Source organism: Centroberyx affinis, unplaced genomic scaffold (assembly GCF_046629955.1).
Source record: "Centroberyx affinis isolate AG114_WGS23_722 - 3 ecotype Tasmania unplaced genomic scaffold, CSIRO-AGI_Caff_v1 ptg001049l_1, whole genome shotgun sequence".
Classification (NCBI taxonomy): domain Eukaryota; kingdom Metazoa; phylum Chordata; class Actinopteri; order Beryciformes; family Berycidae; genus Centroberyx; species Centroberyx affinis.
Genome location: NW_027279603.1, coordinates 14,706 through 36,336, shown reverse-complemented (window position 1 = coordinate 36,336; position 21,631 = coordinate 14,706). Strand labels below are relative to the sequence as shown.

The following is a 21,631-nucleotide window of genomic DNA, read 5'->3' as shown; positions in this document are numbered from 1 at the left end:
TGCCAGCGTGTGTTTATATAAATGTGAGTGTCAGGCTATAGCTACGTACATGTGTAGCTGTTTTGGTGTGTGTCTGTGTGTGTGTGTGTGTGTGTGTGTGTGTGTGTGTGTGTGTGTGTGTGTGTGTGTGTGTGTGTGTGTGTGAGATGAGCGTCAGACAAGCTACATAGATAGCTGTCCTCATGCTCCTGTAACCCAGTAGGAGGGCAGCTGTCACAAGACAGGGGAGGGGCAGGGAGGATGGGCAGGGGGGTGCTCAGTCCCTGGTCATTGGATGGGGGTACAGTGGGTTTGGGGGAAAGGGGCGTCATCTGTAATTTATGATGTCATAACCCCCTCAATGGTAACCAGAGATATGGGTGAGCTGTTTGGTATTTTTATCACATGGATACAGTATACAGACTCATGCTTGCAGACACACACATTCTATTTTTCAGTGCAAGTGGTTTCAAAAGAGATTTAGCAGGTTGAGAAGGTTGTAGATTGATGCCACTGTTGGACTTTCATCTGTTACAACAGGCTTACACAAATAGGTGAATGACCAAATGTAAGGTAGAATAGCCATACATTTGTTTGCAGAGACATTTCAGAGCCAGTGTCTTATCTAACATCACCGAGCTACATTTGTCTCTATTTGTTTGGTCTTAAAACATCTTGAATTTAATTTGCTGAGACTTGTAGACACTCTGTGGCTGATTTCCAAAGAACGGCGTAAGGTGAGGTGTAACATTAGTAAGGAGATACAGTATAGCTGCCCCAAACCAGTTTCAACTGTCCTCTGACTCTGCAACCTTGTGAACCGCTGTCACCTTTGTGTCATCTTTCTCTTTTCTAAAAGCTGACCATATCAGATTCTTCACACACATTTTGTCAATAGAGCTGGAAAATTATGTAAATATGATTTTTGAACAATAAAACCTTTTAACAAGAAGCTATCTTTTTAATTTTCTCATAAAGCTCCATATACTCACTCACTGTTGCTGGATCATGGAAAACATGAAATGAAGAAATGTTGTTTTTTAAATTTTCTTTTATTTTTTGGTTTTTATTTTTATTTCTGCATACATTAATTAACTATATTTCTTGGAAACATATTGATATATATGATCAAATACAGCATGGTGATTCTCTCCTCTAGTTTGGTCCCATTAAAGCTGGAGGGAGTCTTCATCACTGAGAGCAATGATACAACTGGCAACTTTTTTGGCAAGGAGAGACACAGGGCAAAATATACAACAGAACTTACCTGGGCAATATGAGACATCTACTTGGGCAATATTTCCCAAAAGTGTTGCCCAAAAAGTTGCCTGGAGTATCACAGCCTGAACTTGTCTGACAACACAAACCTTGAGCGCCCCCCAATGGATGTAAAACTGTCAACATCAGAGAACTGTTCAACATGACACAGGGACAAACGTGTCCCACCATAGAATTTAGGGTAACAACACAAATCCTTTTACAAAGTACAACAATTAAACCTCTTTATATGAAACAAATAATTATTGGCACACAATAACAATCCCTCTGTGGTCAGGTTTTGAATTATTTTCCCTTACTTTTGAGGCAATGAGTGAAAGCTGATAATGTAACAGAACTTCCTGAGAAGAAACAATACAGAGTTCGGTGTCTGAACTTCCAAACACAAAAACACGCCAATACCGACCCGCGACATTCTGCTCTGTAAGCAAAGACATCTAAGGCACTTACAGGATACTGGACCTGATGAAAGGCAACTGCAGGCAACAATTCAGAGAGCGATTGAAAGATTAAAGCAAAGATCAAGGATTGTGCGTGTGTGTGTGTGTGTATCTTCACAATCGTTTACTGGCGTTTGATTGTATTCCAAAAGGCACTTGTAACATACAATGTTGTGCAATGTTTTGCATTGTGAATCCCTTCTGGCTGCACTTTCACAAAGCAGTATAAAAGTTTATAGTCTGTCAGTCTTTGGTCATTGCTGGGTAGAACAGCTTTGGAGCCACGGCTATATGCGATATGCAGGATGCAGGGTCCAGGCTCCTCCAGATTGTTCCTTGGTCCATCAGTCACCCTTCAGCCTACATGTGAATGGTCAGCGGCGCTGTGGCATGCTGTAGTTAGGTTACAGCATAGATAGATTCTCTGGCTGGTGGTGGTTGGGCCTTCCTGCCTCTGTCTTATGGTCAGTGGAGGAGAAGTTGTGGCCCCCCCCTCCTCTGGACAGGACCATCAGGGTGTCTCCCGACATGCCTCCAAACTCAAACGCAAACGTCCCGTAGAATAGCATGATGAGCATGCAGAACATCCACTCAAAAATGGCAGAGGCATGCTGCAAGGTAAAGCTCTCCTGGCAAAAGAAAACCCCACCTGGTGAATGGAGGTTAAGGAGAACAATAGCTGCACAGCAGGAGTGTGGAGCAAGCGAGGGTAAGTAAACACACACAGAGACACAGTGACACACACACACACACACACAAAGGGATGTGACACTCTTCTTTCTCCAGCAGGGGGCCATGCAACACTCTATAAAATAACCTGCCAACAAAGTGGAGGGAAAACCAAATGGTCAAAGAACTCACTCTCACAGTCAAGATGATGCAAGTGAACACAACACATTCGTCCAGACAGTTGCCATTTAAAAAGCAGTGCAATTTGGTGACATCATAGGGTTGCATTTTCCTGGATGTTACAACTCCAAGAAAAAATACCTTGAGGGATTTTAGGAACATGTCTACTTTTGCAGCGCAACATGCTAAAAGCTAAAATTTCAGTGGAATCCCCCTCAGCAACAGTGAAACTTTACATCTGCAGCATGTTGGAAGGATACTGAGCACCAGGGCGATGAGTGCCAGCAGGGACATCCCCACACGCAAGTGTCCCATCCGATACTCCTCCTGGGTCTTGGCCAGTCTGTAGGTCAGAGCCGACTGGAGACACACAAACAGCATGCTGGTGGGGAAAGCCACTCCAGCTCCAACGTAGTGGAGGACTTTGGCATAATCCACCTAAGAGGAAAACAGCCAGACAGATAAGCACACACACACACACACGGAAACACACACAGAGGCACACACATACATAAACACAAAACAGTGTTATTACACAATTCTCTTGACAGACAATCTCTTAACCATATCCATAACCCTCAAAACTATGTGTCAACTCAAGTCTAACTCTAATTCTGTAAATCAAATTCTAACCCTCAACCCTGTAAGTGTCCTCTTTCCTAATGGGCTCCGGAAAACGGTCCTTTGCACATGACCATCAGCTCTTCCATCAGGTTTTCTCGTGGGAACATTTGGACATAACACAAAGTCAGTAAAAAACACAGATTACACACAAACACTAACAAACACATATGCACGCACATACACACACGCACAAGGTCATCGTGACCCTACATCATCACTCTCGGTAATCATTGTTACAATATCATCTGACACAGAACGCCACGTACAAGGCTCTCACCGGCTCTAACAGGACAAGGAAAATACAAGATGAAAATGGAGCAGGGAAAACTGTAATGATGCTGCATTACAAAGTCAACGAGCTTGTCTCCGTTATTATCTCTCATGCTGAAAGAGACTGGTTAGTGTCAAGTTGATCTCAACAGCTCATAAGTTGCATATTGAGTTAACCTGTTTTTTGGGTACATCGTAACCATCTAATTTTATTTCTTTGAACCCTTACCATGTTAGTCCTGTTGAGGTCAAGAAACTCTTTCACAAGGGAGACATGAAAATGGCTATGAATGCCTTGGAGGTAAATCTGTTAATGTTCGTTTAGTCAAGATAATCACAAATGCCCAATCAGAACATGAGTCTGACCCTGAGATAGTTTTTCCTAACCTATGAGTAATCACAGCAATGTAGAACAAAATACAGTCAGCAATTGTAGAGAGAGCAGACTCTTAGGATTTTACAAACAATTCCTCTTGGGGTTGGAGCAACAGCGCAGAAGTGAAGTAAGCATTACTGGGTTAAAGCGGTATACGCTTCACTTGACTTAGGCTTATACAGATGTGTGCTAGGAGAGCAAGACCAATATAAGTTAGTTATATCCTTTGCTACAAATGTGCAAGCCACACGCACGCACATACCCACACACATATATTTTCAAACGCAACAGCTGGTACAATGATGACAGTTCAGCCCAGTACATGCAGTTAAGCGGATGACAGAGGTGTACTGTGGGAGACCCTCAGACAGCTGTTGAGTCTCCATAATTACAGGGAGGGGACATACGGGACAAGTAAATGGACGTCCTGCTTGGTTTAAGTGTATGCTCTTTGCTCTACGCAAACCGCCTGAAAGTTCCTCATTCATCCACATAGGAGGGAAAATGAATGGCAGCTGCTCTGCAGTGAGAGGATTGGCATTCCTTTAATAGCACAAATTATAAAATGCCTCACACTTTTTTAACGATGGAATTTAGGGGGGAAAGGGATGGGAAACAATACATTTACCCTTCCACCATTTCCCTGGTTACATTGGGTTATGAAATGGTCTCAGATCAGCCATCCTATTCTAAGATACTTGATACATACATAGTATGCAGGCCCAGGTCTAATGTAATAATATTACATGGTCTCCTTTCTGCAGCCATTCTTTCACCATCTCATTCATGACTTCCCGAAAGGCTGATTCAACATCAACACTCCGACTCTGAGACGTAAACAGCGGCCCTCGTTGTGTGTAGCTGTTTATTGCATCAACGAAACACTCGCTTGGCAGATGCAGTGACGAGGCATATTTATATACATTACAAGCTCAAAGACTCCTGCCATGTTTATTCCCGGACAAACAGTGAGGTTCATTCTGTAAGAGGGACGGCGGTACGGAGGCCTCTTCCTACAGCACATACAGGGAGGAGGGCCCGGCAGCCAATCAGGGGCCAGAAGGAAGAGGCGGACAGAGGTGGGTGCTGGGTTTTGAAGGCTCTGGGGGTGGAGTTTCTCTGGCGTGCTAAGTAGCGATCAGCTTCCCCACCTCCAAATCCTTAACTGCTAGTGGGTGAATTGCATGACGGACCCCCAGAACTGAATTCCCCTCCCGTCTAAAACATAGTTGATGGGACCCAGGCGTGTGCAGACAGACCAAGAGGAATCTGAGCCGGCGCGCTTCACACAGACAGGAAAGGGCCTCCCTGCAACATCAACCTCTGACATGCTCACGTGCATCTGCACACACCAGCACATGTGCACGTGCACACCCGCCACCACAGCTCTCTCTGCCCCCCAGATGCCTGCTAAGTGGAGTCTTATATCCTGACAACCGCACACATACTGTAGATACACACATGTCCAAACAAATAAATGTCACTGTGTTTCAAATACTGAACACATACTACATTCCTGGCAAAAACCCACAGTTACGTGTTCACTGTCATAATACAGACGTAACACAGAATTGGATCACCTAGGGCAGTGTGAATTCTCTCACCAGGAGCGGTGTATATGTGTGTGTGTGCTAGTGCCATATGTATGCATGCATGTACGTACATGTGCTGCTGCTCTCTGTCTGTATAGCTGTCTCTCTATCCCAACTATGTATTGTTATTTTGGCCTGCTGGAAGGGAGCAGAGACAGGGATCAAAAGAAAATGTGTGTGTTTCTTCCTTGTTAAGTTTTGTTGTCGTTTAGTCTCTGTTATCCAGTTGCGCTGTGTTTTTGTCGTCATCTTTTTGATTTCTTTTGTTTGTCTAATGGGCATGCACAAATATTGTCTGTGATGGCTGTTACAAATCGCCACACGAGCTGACATGGGTGACACTCACACTGCGTTGTTTTTTAGAGCAGGTGGGGAGAGGAGAGGTAAGGACAGGACTCATCATGAGAGTACGTCCTTAAACTGAACCTCTATTGAGTGTACTGAGGGCAGGAACACAGACACCAAGCCAGCGAGCCAAAACCTCTTGTTTTTAAGATCATACTACCACAGAGAAGCTGCCGGACGATTTCCAAACAGAACATCAAAAGAGATTTGCTTGGAAGGCCTACAAAGTGCTGAGAGCCTGCGGGGGGGATCAGAAACGCTCAGCAGCCACACCGCAGCAGACCACTATTCAACCAGAAGCATCACATATAGGGCTGAGAAGTTTGCTTTAAAGACAGTTATTCACTGACATAATCCTACTGATTATTCCAACTAAGTAACATAATCTTTACTTTTAGATTGGATTCCAAATGGTTATGGAGTTGCAAAGGACAATGTATTACAGTGTAAAAACACTGCTTTTAATAGTGTTGTTAATGTGGTTTTCTTCCTTTAAAATGTGTTACTAAGTAATCAAATAATCACAATAAATCACAGTTTTGGCAGTGGTACAAATTCACATAGCAGCAGATATGGCACGGCCGGGGCGCTGCAGATGGGGGGAACCTTTTCTTCTCTCTTTCACTCTGCATTCTTACACTCAGTTAAGATGATTTAGTGGTGCAAATCTCTGACCTGCACCACAGATCTCGGCGTTCAGCTCAAGGTATCTGTGTGTTAGTTAAAGAGACGCAGCATGGTCGGTGCTCCTTAGTCGCCCACCTCCAACGTTAACCCCTGTATTGTTTATATTACACTGAGGCCAAAGAGACCCTCTGCTTTTAGTTGCCATGGCACCAACCCATAAAACCCTACAAGGTGATTCCACAACAGCAAGCTCATAATGCTACAGTCTATGTGTAGGATGAAGCATGTAAGCTCTTTATGGGAGACAGACAAATGTCTTTTACCTCCTGCTAAATTCCAGCAGGTAGACTAAACTATGTGAAATGGGACTGGTATTGAGTGAGTCTATTAAAAATTCTACTTACAGTATCAAGGCCACGTGTTACAGTGCTGCAACAATAACAAAAGCCCCGCTTACTGTTACTAGACCACACCTGGGAAACCTCCAACCCACTAGCAAAGATCAAACGTCCAACTCAACTTCAGCGAGGCGATTGTGATTTACAATAGCCGGAGGTAGTGAAAATCACCAGCAGTGAGATAGCAATCAAACTTTGTGAATATTGTTTGGAATTTATGTAACAATTTATGCAACATAGGTATGTTTTTAGACTTTTTCTGCAGGGTGCCATGCTGTAAAAAAGATTTTTTTCAGTGAGCAAGAGCTGATTTTACAAGCTATGGTAGGTTGATTTTCCTATTTTTAGTGGGTAGTTTAAGCTGGGTAGCAAAATGTCCTCTGTTATAAGTAGCTAATCTACTATCCCACTACATTTTATTCAGTCAACCTTACATTACATTTTCTTTAGGACACTTTGGTAGCTAGCTAGTAACCACATATACCAATTTCGTATTATTCTGCCTGAAATCCACCTTTGGATCCCAACCCATGGAAACTAGTGTAATGGACCACTAACACAATCTGGATATATAAAATGGTAATTAAGCTTTCTTACATAAATTTCCACATAATACAATGCTAAACTGGCTGAGTAGTTAAACTTTATTATAAGCTTTAGTATTAGACAATATCTATCAACAGGTGCCAATATCGATATGGACCAAAAATCTATTATTTAAGTAAAATGTTACTATGGAGCCTGAAGGAGGAAGAATATGTTGCTATCTTGTGCCTTTATCATCCTTGATTGACTTAAACTGAAAGATTACACAGAGAGACACAAAATGGCTGCAAGATGGGAGCTGTGACATCAAATGCAAGTAATATGTGTGTAATATGTGTAATATGTCTATCTATCTATGTAAGTGTTGTTCTTGTGCCATGTGTGTCAGCATATGTACTGTGAAGCTGTGTAAGCCGTCAATATGCCTCTAAACCAGTGTCACCAAGACAAATTCCTGTACTGTTACTGTTCTTGCTGATTCTGATTCAGACTGTGATTACCTGGAAGTTTCCCACCATGATGAGTCCAGCAGCACAGATCCAGCCGGTGGAGAGGCCTGCCGTGTTGAGAACGCAGTTCTGGTGCTTCTCTATTACGTGGGCATAGCGCAACAGGCCAATCAGCATCACTGGAAGAACAGATGAAAGGAGGGGGAAATGAGAAATGGAGAGGAGAGAAAGATAGCGAAAGAGGTGAGAAAGGGAGACAGAATAGCATATTCCATCATATGGGTGGTCAACCACATTAGCCAAAGTGAGCTCTCTCAGAGTGCCCGCACTATGAACTGCTCTTGAAATGTTTATAGTTTGGGTCTTTTCCCAGTTTTCCCTCATGTTTAACACTTCCTGGGTTAAATGCCATTTTCTTGTTCTAAATAGAAGGATTTTTTCAACAACAGCGATTGCAGTGATGTCTCAAGATGGCCTGTTATTTCCAGAAACACACATTGGGTTCAGGAGTTACCTTTATGCCAATTTATTGTGAATAATTGCTCACTGTTATCACTAACTATGTGAATATAAACTCTATAAACATACTCAACATTACTGAACTGTGCTGCCCTCTAAATTTCAAGGTGGAACAGCAGATTGAGAGAACAGAGCGTGGAGCCGGGGCCAAAACGTAGAGAGATGATGTTGCTAGGAACTGAAACCTCTATATGAGCCGATTCCTAATGTCTGTTTACAAAACTACTCCATCACAGCTTCACAGCAGTTTCACAACATTTCCAAAGGCAGCACACTGCTCTCCCACAATTCCATCTGATGCTCATGCCGTCATCTGGCCATCTGGCGTCCATCACACTGCCAACTACCGAGAACCTGTGTTTTGATGTTCATACTGTCAGTTTCTGATGATCAAGTGTACATCGCAATAAGACTCCCTGTTTTGCTACTGAGTTTTCTGCGCGTTTCACTGGCTGCGGCACAGCGAAAGAGCTACTTTCTGGTCTGTGGGGTTCCAACCATTACCATTCTTCTCATCTCAGCTAACACCACACCTTGGAGTTAAACAAACTGTTTCACAAACATAAACTGAGTATTGTTTATGAGGGTGGAATAGAAGACGGGAAAGCTTTTGATGTCGGTGAAAATTTCCCGAAGTGTGTGCGTGCGCTCCCGAACACTGAAGCTTTCATTTCAAGAACTGAGGTGAAGTAAATGTGGCCTTGTGCTTTACGCTTTGACACCTGACCTTTGACCTTCCCGGGTCAGTGACAGATCTCCCAGGAGTTGATGACATCACTGCCTGTCCCTGCCACATGGCTTTTTGTTTATCCTGCTATAAGTCATTCAAAGCCTTGTACATTTCAACAGGTTACACTGCTGGGCTGTGGGGGGCAAAGAGGAAAGTTTGCCAAATTATTTTCCAACTACAAGTAATGAGGTGGACACAATACGGGCTGACAGGAAGATAAAATGTTGTTTCACAAAGATGGAGTTCCTAATGTATGATCTATTTTACACTATAATGTAAATATCAAACCTCGGGTCTGTGAGAAAAATGCCTCGGTTACGAGAAGCCATAAAGACTGGCAACACACTCACTGGGTGTTAACAGCCAAGTTGTAAGATAAACAGCACACGCAGAAAAAAACTCAGCAGAGAAAGGTTAACGGCCCTGTTAAACGTTCCCAAATTCCAGCGTTTTCTAAGAAAATCTATAAGAAACAGGTGTGCCCTGGTGAGACATACTGTGCTCTGGAGATGGAGTGATTGACGAGAATACAAATACACTATGTGCACCGTACCATGTACATTAGTTCATATTTTCAGCAGCAGTTCAAAGGCAAGCTCTTATCCTCACTTCTGCAGGGGAAAATGCCCACAGCAAAAAAAAAAAATGGTGTGATTGAGATTATAAGTGATTTTACTATTTTCTACAGCATTCAGTGTATTGCACTTTCCTTGGTTTCCATGGTTAATGTCAGTGGTATGTTGTGTTGGGGTGGGACTACGTGATCAGCAGCACTACACGCATCCCCCAACCCCAGTTCCTCCTAACTACTACGTCAATAAGACACAAAGTGCTGCTCAAACATAGGAGGAATTACTCCATAATACTGGTATTTAATGATCACTTCAATGCTGCCCCTTTTCTGACTCTGGCTGGGTAAATGTTTAACTGTAAGTGCTTAAAAAAACCAAAGACAAGCTGGTCTTATGAATCTGAGAATCTATACAAAGCCAACAGTATATGAGGTTTTCATCCGGGTGCAAAATGTTCCAGTAAGAGAGCCAGATATCCATTCACATACACTAAGCCTTCTATATTTAGTCAAACCTACTGTGCTTAGTCACAAAACTGAATTTGAGTGGGGTCCATTTGAACATCTCAATAGACTAATGATTGGTTGGCATACCATATATGGTAAATTCCTAAATTCTTAGAATCCTGGCAGAGTTTTATAAAGCAAATACTAAAGAAAAAAACTTCCATATCCGCCCTACACACTAGGCAATGAACCATGGGTAAACTAACCAAAATAGATGTTTTAAAGTAGTTTTGGCACAGTCTACATCTCCTTAGAGAGGGTCAGTTCCACAGTAGTTGCCCTCGTGGTCAGAAGGCGGCTGCTATCAGATCATGGGAGGCACATAGAAGGGGCACATTAAAAATGCACCTTTCAGGGCAGGGAGTAACTTTCCCCTACAGAGAGGGGGTAAAGGAGGGGCCTGGCAGTGGATTGTGGAACAGAGACTTGGCTGGAGCCACCACTACAGCTGGAAAAACAAGCCTAAAGTCTTGAGTGCATAGAGCCCCATTCAACCAACAACAGCAAATAGGGTGAGACATATGGGATAAGGTAGAAAAGTACTAGAGCTAAGGTCTCTGTATAGATGTAACTACTTTTTTAAGTCCCACTGTTCATGTTTCAAAACTGTACTGTGTATATTCATGCATTTCTAAACATCTGAATGAATACTTTTAAACCTAAACCTACGTCTTTATTGATACTTACCCATAAAGGAACCAGTGCTGCATATGAGACTGAAGAAGCAGCTTTCGGGTGGCAGGGTTCCACATTTACTGTAATGGAAACAGAGAGGAGGGAATAGTTAATATGGTTTGCCCTTCAGACTCACTGGGCTAAAGTGCATGCTAAGGTCTTGCATCGCTGCAGGTTCAAATCAGGTCCATGACCTCATAACCCCTGTTGTTGTTTTTACTTTTTTTGCTGTTTTTACTGTGCAGTATAAACTAGAGCAGAAGTTTTTCCTAGGAGAGGGGTTTGGCAGAGACTCCACCTTAGATAGATAGATAGATAGATAGATATATAGATAGTGAGGATTGTCTTGTAGGGAGGCTGAGGCAAGCTTGACACACCCCACTCAAGTCTTTATCCATGGATCCAAAGCCATATAAAAACTATTCAAAAACCAAAACATGAGTAAATTTAACCTGCTTGTAACACTAGTATTGTCCCACAGTCAAGACACAGTGACGACATCTTGCTGGGGCAAACCCATAGACACGTCCACAGTGACATAAACCTCTATGATTACGAATAGCTCTTCCAATAGAACACCCAGTTCATTATTCTGGGTTTTTTTGTATTGGGGGGGGGAAGCAGTTCTTACATTCTGTGACTCAGTGTGGTGATGTTTCAAAGAGCAGTAAAGGATCCACTATTCACAACAAAAGCCCTTCTTCCTGTCGAGGTGAAGAGGTCTCATCCCCCCCCCCCCTGACTGAGAGCTCCAGTTGGACAAGTGTGGGCTTATCTCACATGGCTAAAACACACTCTGAGCTCACCAACTGTACTGACATCAGATCTGGCTCAAGTAGTATTTGCCGTGGGGAAGGTTACTTTCAGAGGAATTTAGATAGTGCCAGGTAAGTTGGCAATACAAAAAAGCATACTACACTACCTTTTCTTCACATGTGGCATCTGACTGCATACTGTACATTTTGTGACACTCATTGTTTGTCTATGTGGGTCACATGGCAAAAAACTTGGGAGTATGTTTTTAATCAATGCGTTGACCAATGCAAAAATGTAAAATCATTGGTAAATTAGTTTATTCCACATATAAATGATGAATAACAATTTTGTATTGGTTAAGATTCTGTAGCTGCAGCTACTTTCATGTCATTTATTTCACATCCTTACAGTCCTGGCGTGCATTTTCCCCAAGTTTTCCCACAACATGACATGGTTAACACAAACCCAGGCACACATATTCTTGTTTTTCTATTGCTCTTTGGGCTGAGTTTGTGGTCAACCGAAGAAAAGAGAATTGAAAGGAGGAACAGATATAATGTGACTAGATCGAAGACACCCAAAACCAAACATAGCATAGAATATATTAAAATGACTGGCCGCAACCACAGACCAGACCAGAGTCAGCTCGGCAAGTTGCTATTCTCATCATAGGTTATCTGTGGTCACATCATGCGTACAATGCGTTCTGTTCTGTTTAAATGATACTATTGTGAGAATGGGACTAAGAGAGAGGCTCCTCAGTCAATTTCATCATTGATTTACCACTGTGGTTTCAAACAACCTCACCAATGGCAGCAACTCCATGATAAAAATGTACCACTGTTTACGTCTTTGAAGTTAACACACTGGGACTACACTACTGTCACTGTTGTATGTAACAATAGCTTCACAGGCTAACACACTAGTGGTAGTGTTGCAATGCTACTCCAATACTCCTGTAATACTTACAGATGGCAAAAAAAACATTTGAGTTTGACACAAACCTGATGAGTGGTATGTTGTCCAGAGTGCAGCACAACACTGGACCCCTCTGTAATGGAAGCTGCTCCTCACATGACTCGTTATAAAGCCTGCAAACACACACACACACACACACAAACACACACACACACACACACACATGCACACAGCTACTTCAGGCTACAGACAACACAGATGGATATGGATATACTGCTATTGGGTTTTCAAAGGCTGAAGGTTCAGGGTATATTAACTGTAAAGCAGGTTACAGTGTGAGATATCCAAACTCAAACTCTTTAAAACAGGAGTTATGGGGCAAGCTAGCTCCTGTGACGCATGCAGGACTCATGGACACACACATCTGTAAGCTCAAAGTGGTATGAAGTTCACAAAATGATCCTCATTTGATGTCAAACTTTTACTTTTACACACTAAGTGCCCACTCAATGGAGCATGATGACTCTCTTTAACTTTAGGATGACTAAAGCAAGCAAACTTGTTAAGACTCTGTTAATGGGTCACATCAAGCCTCATACGTCACACAGATGACAGTAGAAAATTAACCTGAAATATTTTTAGGTAAAAGGTCTCATGAATAATACAGCCTAGATTCACTGCGTGTGTTGTTTTGATTAAAAAACTGTCTATGAGATTTATCACAGTGTGATAAATACGCTTTGACACCAAGTGCTGCAGGTATACAGCTATGTATTTAGGATATACTAATCCACACATAAATATGCATTTATACAATACTGCCATCAACAAACATAAAACTTAGAAACTGTAGCTGTATTATGAGGATTTTGCAATGGAAATCAATTGGATGGGAATAGATAATTTTGAATGAAAGGCATACCATTACCATTAAGTAACAAAAAAGGCATCAAATATAGTACAATACAATAGTGTCAAATATCACTGTGCCAGTAAAAAATGAGATTGCCCAGCCCTTTTAGAATTGTATGAAGATAACAAAAAGGCCTCATCTAGTCTTACTGCACCTGATGAATAAAAAATATGGGGGCAATGTTTCGATTTAGTTGCTAATATCATAGTATAAACTTCCAAATAAGAGCTGTTTTAATGAGCAGGGGCGTTAAGCCGGCCTGAGACTGGACCAAGAACCCAAATTCACCAACTCATCCCTACTACAGAAAAGCACAGATTCCCTCAGACTGTGAGCAGGTGTTTTGGCGCTGCAGACGCCTTCTGATAAGCTTCTGCTGATAGAGATTTTACAAATTCCTTGTGTACGGACGTTCCTTGAAATGAGACAGCCCAAACTATTATAAATGGATTTTGGCTTGCTTATTTGTTTTCTGTACCAGGCTGATCTGTTGATGGGAAGAGACTTGTATTAATGGGACAGGCAGGTGATTTTAATCCCTGTTTACTCTTCACATACCACAGAAGTCGCTGCTTTCCCTGAGAGAATGTGGCTGCCACCCTTGCAGACGTTGCTACTCCTTTCATTTGCACCACTTTGTTTGCATTCCTCGCCATTGCTAAAACTTCAATTTACAGTATCCCAAATGTCTCTCTCTCTCTCTCTCTCTCTCTCTCTCTCTCACCCACATATACTCTTTCTTTCTCTCTTAGTCTTTCTCCCTTCACGTCAACATGTGTAATACCCCCCCATTTCCCCTCATGGCACTTTATTTTCTTTGTGCCTACTCCCCATCTTCTTCTTCTCTCCATTCCTCCCTCGCCCCTCTCTCCATCTCGTGCCTCACTATGTTTGAATTAAGACTGGGAGACTGCCCAGGAAGTGGGGAGTGGGGCCTTGTTGATATAGCCTGAGAAAAGATGGACTATTTCTTCTTGCAAAATAAGCCCGCCATGAATTACCTTCTCCCAAATCACTGTTGAATAAACACACCAGTTGAGAAAGTGGTGTTTTTCTGCCTTTTTACAGTTTTCACAGTGGGCATCTGTGTGGGGATGAGTAATCATTTGTAATTAGTTTGGGAGTTGCTGGGTTTTGTGGCACATCAGAGTTTAAGATGGAACAAGCTGGGTGATGAATTCATTGAAATCCCTTTGATTGGCTTGGCTGCTGCGGTCTTAGTCAAAGAGACGCTAACTTCATCACACCTTTCAGGTTTGAGCTGAGTAAGACGTCCACATTTTCTGATTAAGATTGGTTATTACTGCTAGAAAAACTCATTTAAAATCATTCTCTGAAATTACAGAGTCAGTCTCTTACTAATTATCATAAGAATATCTCAAGGTTGTTCATATTGATGGCATCGCTGATTAGAGTCTTGGCTTATATTACAGCTATGGGAGAGAGTTGTTTGGGTTTAGAACTGATCTATCCTAGGTCAGAGGAATAGTATAATGTGAACTACTGAAGTAGTATTACCCTCTAACTCTCTAACATACAGTACACAAATCTGCATAATAATATCAATGATTATAAGTGATGAAGAGCAGAAACAGGTGTGTGTAGAGTACTGTACCAGTTATTCACAGGGCAGACATGCTGGTTGTACAGGGCCATCGCGTATCTGCAAAGTTGACAGAGAGAATCCTTGGTAAAAGAACTGAACAATCAGTTGAACAACAAGATAGAAAATAAAAAAAAAACATACTGTTAATTTGATTGGTATAACTTTGATAAGGCCTGGACATTGCACGCAATACGCTCCTGAAAGTATGACTGTCATACATTCCCTCTATACTGTTTATTAATGTTCAACAAAACATTCTTATGATTAAATAAGCAGACTGGGACAGTGGTACTGTTTCACCTGCTGAAATGGACTGTTTGACTTGACTTGAGGTATTCATGTTTAGCATGATTTATCCCAGTCCAGGGTCTCTTTAACTTCCAAAATGCATGTCCCATGAATGAACATGCTGTTGCTTCCACAGACTGTGACCCCTCGTCTACGTCATAAATATAGAGACTCTGCTGGCAGCGTCTGCTAGCTTTATTTTAACCTGCATTCTGACGCCAGCGGAGCTGTTCTTCCTCTTTCCCTTAAGGCTAAATCTGTCAACCACACACTAACCACCTCCACAAACACACAGCCTGGCCACAAATCTGAGATTCGTTCGATTGAGTTCGTTGTATGCATGATTACACATAGAGTTACATTTTAGGCATTTTGCTGACACTCTCATCCAGAGCAGCTTACAATGAGAGAGCAGATAAGGGTTCAGTGTCTTGCTGAAGAACAACAAGAAACATGCCAGTCGCTGGTATCAAACTTGTGATCTTTTGATTAAAGGACAGTGTTTCTAACCACTAACACCCTGCCACCACATGCCAACAATATGTTATCTTAGTGTTAAATATACCAAGTGAAAAGATAACAGAGATTCAACCACTGCAGATCTGGTGCACATAATGACAACAGACTGACGCTAACATCAGTTACTTTCCAAAGTCCCAAAAGACACATTGCCTCACTGCATGAAGACTGTGGGTTTTGCAGAGCCTGATAAGATCCTCACAGGAATTATCAAAAGAAGTCACATGTTAATGTGAACAAAAGTTCAAAATTAGACATGTGATGGTTGCAGAGCCCTTAGTTTCAAGAGAAAATGTAACTGAAAATGTAAGCAATTCTGTAGTGTTTGACGTAGATGATGCAATCTATAACTAAACTGCAATCCCTCTTTACAGACTTTACTGTTTGTGAGGTAAAAAGTTGTTCTTCCAGTGCACTGGTTAAAATGTACAAACAAAGATTGTCAGTTCTACAGCCATTTCACCTCAGGACAATTTTTTCCTATGGAAACCTCACAAGATGGCTAAGCTATATGTATTACAGATACATCTCTGGGTTATATCATTATAGAATTTAATTTTATGGGGTTATTAGTTAAAAAGTGAAACTAACAACAGCCTCTCATTTCTACAACCATTTCCCCTCATTCTTTTCCTTGAAAACCTCACAAGGAGGCCAAACTACTGTATATTTTCTATGACTATGTCTCTGGGTCATACAAACAGGACGCGGAGCATGTGAAGGCACAAGCAGACAGGTGTTATGTGTCTATGAAACACCAGGTCTGGCCATGCTGGTCAGAGGAGAGCCAGCCAGTGGATTATAGACTCTGTCTCAGACAGGCAAAGCTTTTGAGGCCCGGTGTGAAAAATTCTACCGTCCACTTTCCGAAGGTGCGAAAGGTTACTTAGTGCTAAAAGGTACAGAGTGGAGAGAGAGATGGAGAGAGATGGAACAAGTGGGACAGAGAGAGAGAGAGGGAGAGAGAGAGAGAGAGAGAGCGAGAGAGAGAGCAGAGAATAGCTAAAAGAGAAATGGCCTGAAAAGTTTGAATACAGGTTCAAAGTATAATTTGAGATTTCGGTAAATCAAAAGGTGAAAATATAAAATTAGGTCTTTCAAGTCAGCATCTCAACTGTATTGAGAAACAGAAACAGTCCTCTGAATGAACCCACATGTGTAGTAGTTGTCTGTGGGCAAGTGTTGGCAATATTATCTACTGTCCGTTGACTAGCGTGCAGCCTGTGAACCCTGGGTTTATCTGGGGATTTAGCCCAGTGTATATAGGCTCCCTCTCTCATTAACAATGACCTCTGCAAAGCAAACACTTGGCCCCGGATTTGTGGTCTGTAGTGCTTCTGTGAAATTCCCTGCATGTTAATTACCTGAAACAATAACACTGTCCTGAGGGGGAACGCCCAAGGGATTTTTTAAATCTATTGATATTGATGCATGAATGAAAACTGAGGTGTAATGCATTCGTTTTTTACTATTATTATTGTTATGACCTTCCCACTATAATGTAAACAGAGGAGTTAAGAGGATAGATGAGTGAGGCAGTGCGAGAGGGGAGGACACACAGCGCTGGCCATGAGCTGGACCCAAACCCACAACACCACCCACAAGCCAAATAGAAATAGATTCTATCACTACCTCTGTTCTCTGGGGGGGGGGGAGTGTGATGCAAACACTCTCTCACTCAGCACTCTTCCAGGTGAGAAGAGCCATATCTCTTATCTCCTGCGAGACAACCAGATGAGGAGAGAAATCCAAACACACACTATCTCCTCTATGGTTTGTGTTGTTCAAGATTAAGGGAGACAACAATCTTGAATCAACACACTATACTCAACCTAGGTGCACTGAGCTGTAGATACTGGCAAACTATTGAGCCGCACAGTTCTTTGTGCTGCGATGACCCAACACCAGCCTGCACTCAGAGGCACAATCCAAGTTTCAATTTTCAACCTTCTTAACAATTTTCCCAAAAGAATAGATAAAGTTTGGGGCATTAAAAATGGCTGACTTTCAAAAGTGGCTAAGACCCACAACTCTGGTACCACATGCGAAGCCCCACTGGCCCAGGACTGAATCCTGCCATAGCTTCCTCCTGTTCTGTCTCTCATACTTCTTCCCCACTGTCAAAATAAAATAATAATAAAGAATAAACAAATATTCTAAAAACGTGACGTGTGAGTTCTGTCACTAAGTTAACTTAAAGTACATATGCTGTGTCAGATCATCTCCTCTGTGTAAACACCAGCAAATGGCAGCTGAGGAAGACAGGTGAGATGGTGTGACATCAGTTTTACTAACTGTACCTCTCTCTCTCTCTCTCTCTCTCTCTCTCTCCCTCTCTCTGTCTCTCTCGCTCTCTATTAATTTTTTCCTCATTGTCCTTTATTGCCCTTCTTGATCTATCTTGTTACCCCCCTTTCATTGCTAGAAGAATTGGTAGCACTTTACAGTGGCCTTATTCCAAAGTATTAACCTGTGTATTAACCTATGGGAAAGTATTATAAGCACACAATATTACTGTGTAGGTACTTGATGAAAATCTCCCTAATACATAATGTACTTACAACAGTGTAACACACCATTCAAACTGCTTCATTAAAACTGTGTTGTTATACACTGTAGTAAGTACATTACAGTAGGAAGATTTTCATCAAGTACCTACACAGTAATATTGTGTACTTACAATACTTTTCCATAAAGCCATCGTAAAGTAAAGTGTTACCGAGCAGTTTTAAAAGTGCAAGCTCTATGGGTGGTGATGTCAAATTTAACCTAAAATGCTGCATGTCACATTTAACTTGAACACAGAGGGTTTCTGCAGATGCCATGTAAGATTCCCCCTATATGACACTACAGCAGGTTCCACCACCTGTTGACTCCTGCTGGTAAACTGACAGATGCTGAATGGCTCTCACCAGAACAGCCCTGTTAGCTCATTTCCACCATAAAAGCAGCCTTTATTGCGTGGTGTTGTCATGTAAAGAGCTACAGATGTTATTGTTGTGTGTGGGCAAGTGACAGAGCCAAAGAGCCGGATGAGAGGCCACACACACAAGACTAGCCAGGAAGAATTTAAGGTTTGACTGTACTCCTGCACAACAAAAACAGCATTCCTTTACTCTTTCCTCTCCAAAAAAGAAAAGGCTTTACATACATGAACTTTGTACAGCCAGTTAAGTTCATCGTGGTCACTGCTAGGCTAATAGGTAGCCTGTCTAACCAGGTGAATGTACAGGCAGCTGTTCTCTGGAGCTGTAACACTTTCTTTGCAGTCTGCCAACAAAACGTTAGAAAAACATGTGCAATGAGATCCAACATGACAGCAAATATATATCTTTTCATCACTCAGAGGTACTTACACAACCCATATTCCAGTGATGGTGAAGACAGGTAGACTGACAGGGAGAATCATCCACAAGGACATGTTGACCACCTGTAGATCTCCAGGCCGCTACGAAGAGCAACACAAATGTTCACAAAGACTTCAAGGACTGCAGTTATTCAGATCCAGTTCATAAAACCAGAATCACTTTAAATGCACAGGAGTTTGTCTTGCAGAGACATACTGAATGTACAGTTTACCCTGAACAAAAAAAGCTAGAGTAATAATGATTTTTTTCAGAGATTACTGTCCAAACATCACAACAAATGTAAGCTAAGTCACTATAGGAGTATAATAGGAAGATTATAGTGACACCACAGGAAAAAAACAAAAAACAAAATACACTTACTATTGAGTACTACAGACACACTGTAGGTCCCTATAGGAATATTATAGTGATTTTTCATAAGCAAGTGGACAGTGCAAGCATATCATTCAGTGACTGTATAGCACTCAACATACTCTACAGAATATGTGTTCAATATACCAATAATGTTCAGTGTATATTTTCGTATAACTTGTTCTAATAAGCTCAAATAATAAATATCTTATTACACAGGCTACTTTACAAAACATGATGATCTATTTATGAGACGATTTATATGCTTCATAATGTTACAAATAAATCATCCATGGTGTTTTATGGCAATGCTCTCTGTAACAGAATAGAAGCGGCTATTATTCTGTGAATTCATCCACAATTTTCCATCTATTTAAACCTTTATTCAACCAAGTAAGCTTATAACCCCACTGTGCTCAAATAAATGTCTTAATTTAAAATCATGATCAGCCTTCATCAAACTATGTGCAGTGTTCACCATGCGTGAACATGATCTTAAATGCCACATCAACCCTAACGAAAAATCACCACCATATTCCTGTAATATTCAGTTAGAAACTTATAGACTAGTGTTTCAATAGTGAGTGTATAGTGACCTTAAAATAGCCTAGTTTATGGTATTTCTTAATCTCCTATGGTATTACTGTAGGATTTTCTGGGGAATCATTTTTTACCTGTAGCTCTGCGTGATGTCTGTTTTTACTGGGATATTTTTGTATTGTACAATTTTAGGTATTGGTACAGGATTATTATGTGTATTTTCCATTAGGAAATGTTGCACAATAAGGTACAGTGCAAGGAATTAAAAGTGTCCATCATACCTCTTGTTTGTAAAACGAAAAGCCTCAAGCTCTGCGCCTCATCTCACTTCATCCAAACCCGAGAAAAAGTTGTCAAAAGGTGCTACAAGTCCAAGCTCCTTTACCAGCACAGCAACACGTTTTTTCATTGTAAAATGCGTCTATAGGCCAATTTAGACTTTCCACATGAGGTGAAATGGAGGTGATGTTCCCGCTTTTCATTCATCGCCGACTCTACTTTCTCATCTGCAGCGTGTTTGTTATGACCCGACCTGGAGAGAGCCAGCTGTAGCACGTAACTCCTCCCAGTAGGCTACACACTGCTGCTTTCTGTGGGAGAAGAAACTGTTGTTGTCTGTCTGAAGTGCAAAAATCCATTGTACTTTCACAACAAAAGAGCAGCCTACTTCCTAGTGTCGGGAAGTTTATTTTTTTTGGCCTGTAAACTACCATTGGGAGCTTAATAGCAAATTGGACTGTGTGTGTGTGTGTGTGTGTGTGTGTGAGAGAGAGAGAGAGAGAGAGAGAGAGAGAGAGAGAGAGAGAAAATAGCTAAAATCATACTGCAGGATGAGAACGTCTATGCATATGGAAACATCAGTGTAGCCTATTTCTGCTTTAACTCAAGTGAACCCAGACGGCTCGTGCTGAAGTTCAGACGCTGTGACTGAACTGTTTTGGACCAACTAGACTGTGGTTGTGTTTTCGATCAGTGGGGACGTTTTGTTCTCCGTGTAGTTCCTGGAAACAGATTTCACAACTTAATCACTGAAACGTTTAAAAAAAGACGTGGTCACTCTAGAGTATTGAATTTCATCTTTTTTTCTCAATGAACATAGAGTATTTTGTAGAGTAGATGCTGCCTTCAAGTGCCCTCCGTAAGCTTCTGCTTTCGAGTAGAAAAGTCACTACAAAGTAAATACAATTTGTCGAGTGTTGTGGTTTTGGCCGCAAAATAACAAACAAACAAAATATACGTTTTGGTGACTGCTCTTGAATTTTAGAAAACAAGCGATATAGTGTTAAGTTAGGCTACTTAACGCGACAGTGCCTCTTTGAGAAGGAGAAAATGTGGCCCAGGAATGCGATTTATTTAACTAATTTGCCAGACGACGACTAAACGTTAAACAAAGAATGAAAATGAAACATACAGACACACACCAACACGATTAATATACAATGTCAAATAATAATATCCAATAATAAAATAGGCTACATCACTTTTATCGTCAATTTGGCCTATAACCTATGTCTTATTTGGTCTCCGTCCTCTAAACGTCACATCTTGGCAACTGGGGTAGGCTATCGGATGCTACCTTATTAATTAAGAAACATGG

General features: G+C 41.5%; 1 protein-coding gene across 1 annotated transcript; it reads right to left on the bottom strand.

Annotated features, from left to right (window-relative positions):
* Window positions 1-1,043: 1,043 nt before the first annotated feature.
* LOC139647122 (transmembrane protein 150A-like) lies at window positions 1,044-20,515 on the bottom strand. Its single transcript, XM_071522971.1, has 8 exons — window positions 20,316-20,515; window positions 19,132-19,223; window positions 14,978-15,025; window positions 12,536-12,622; window positions 10,788-10,855; window positions 7,825-7,952; window positions 2,807-2,984; window positions 1,044-2,346 (listed from the first exon to the last, which is right to left on the bottom strand). The coding sequence occupies exons 2-8, from the start codon at window positions 19,194-19,196 to the stop codon at window positions 2,102-2,104; spliced, it is 819 nt and encodes a 272-aa protein (XP_071379072.1). The 5' UTR covers window positions 19,197-19,223; window positions 20,316-20,515; the 3' UTR covers window positions 1,044-2,101.
* Between the last annotated feature and the right edge of the window lie 1,116 nt (window positions 20,516-21,631).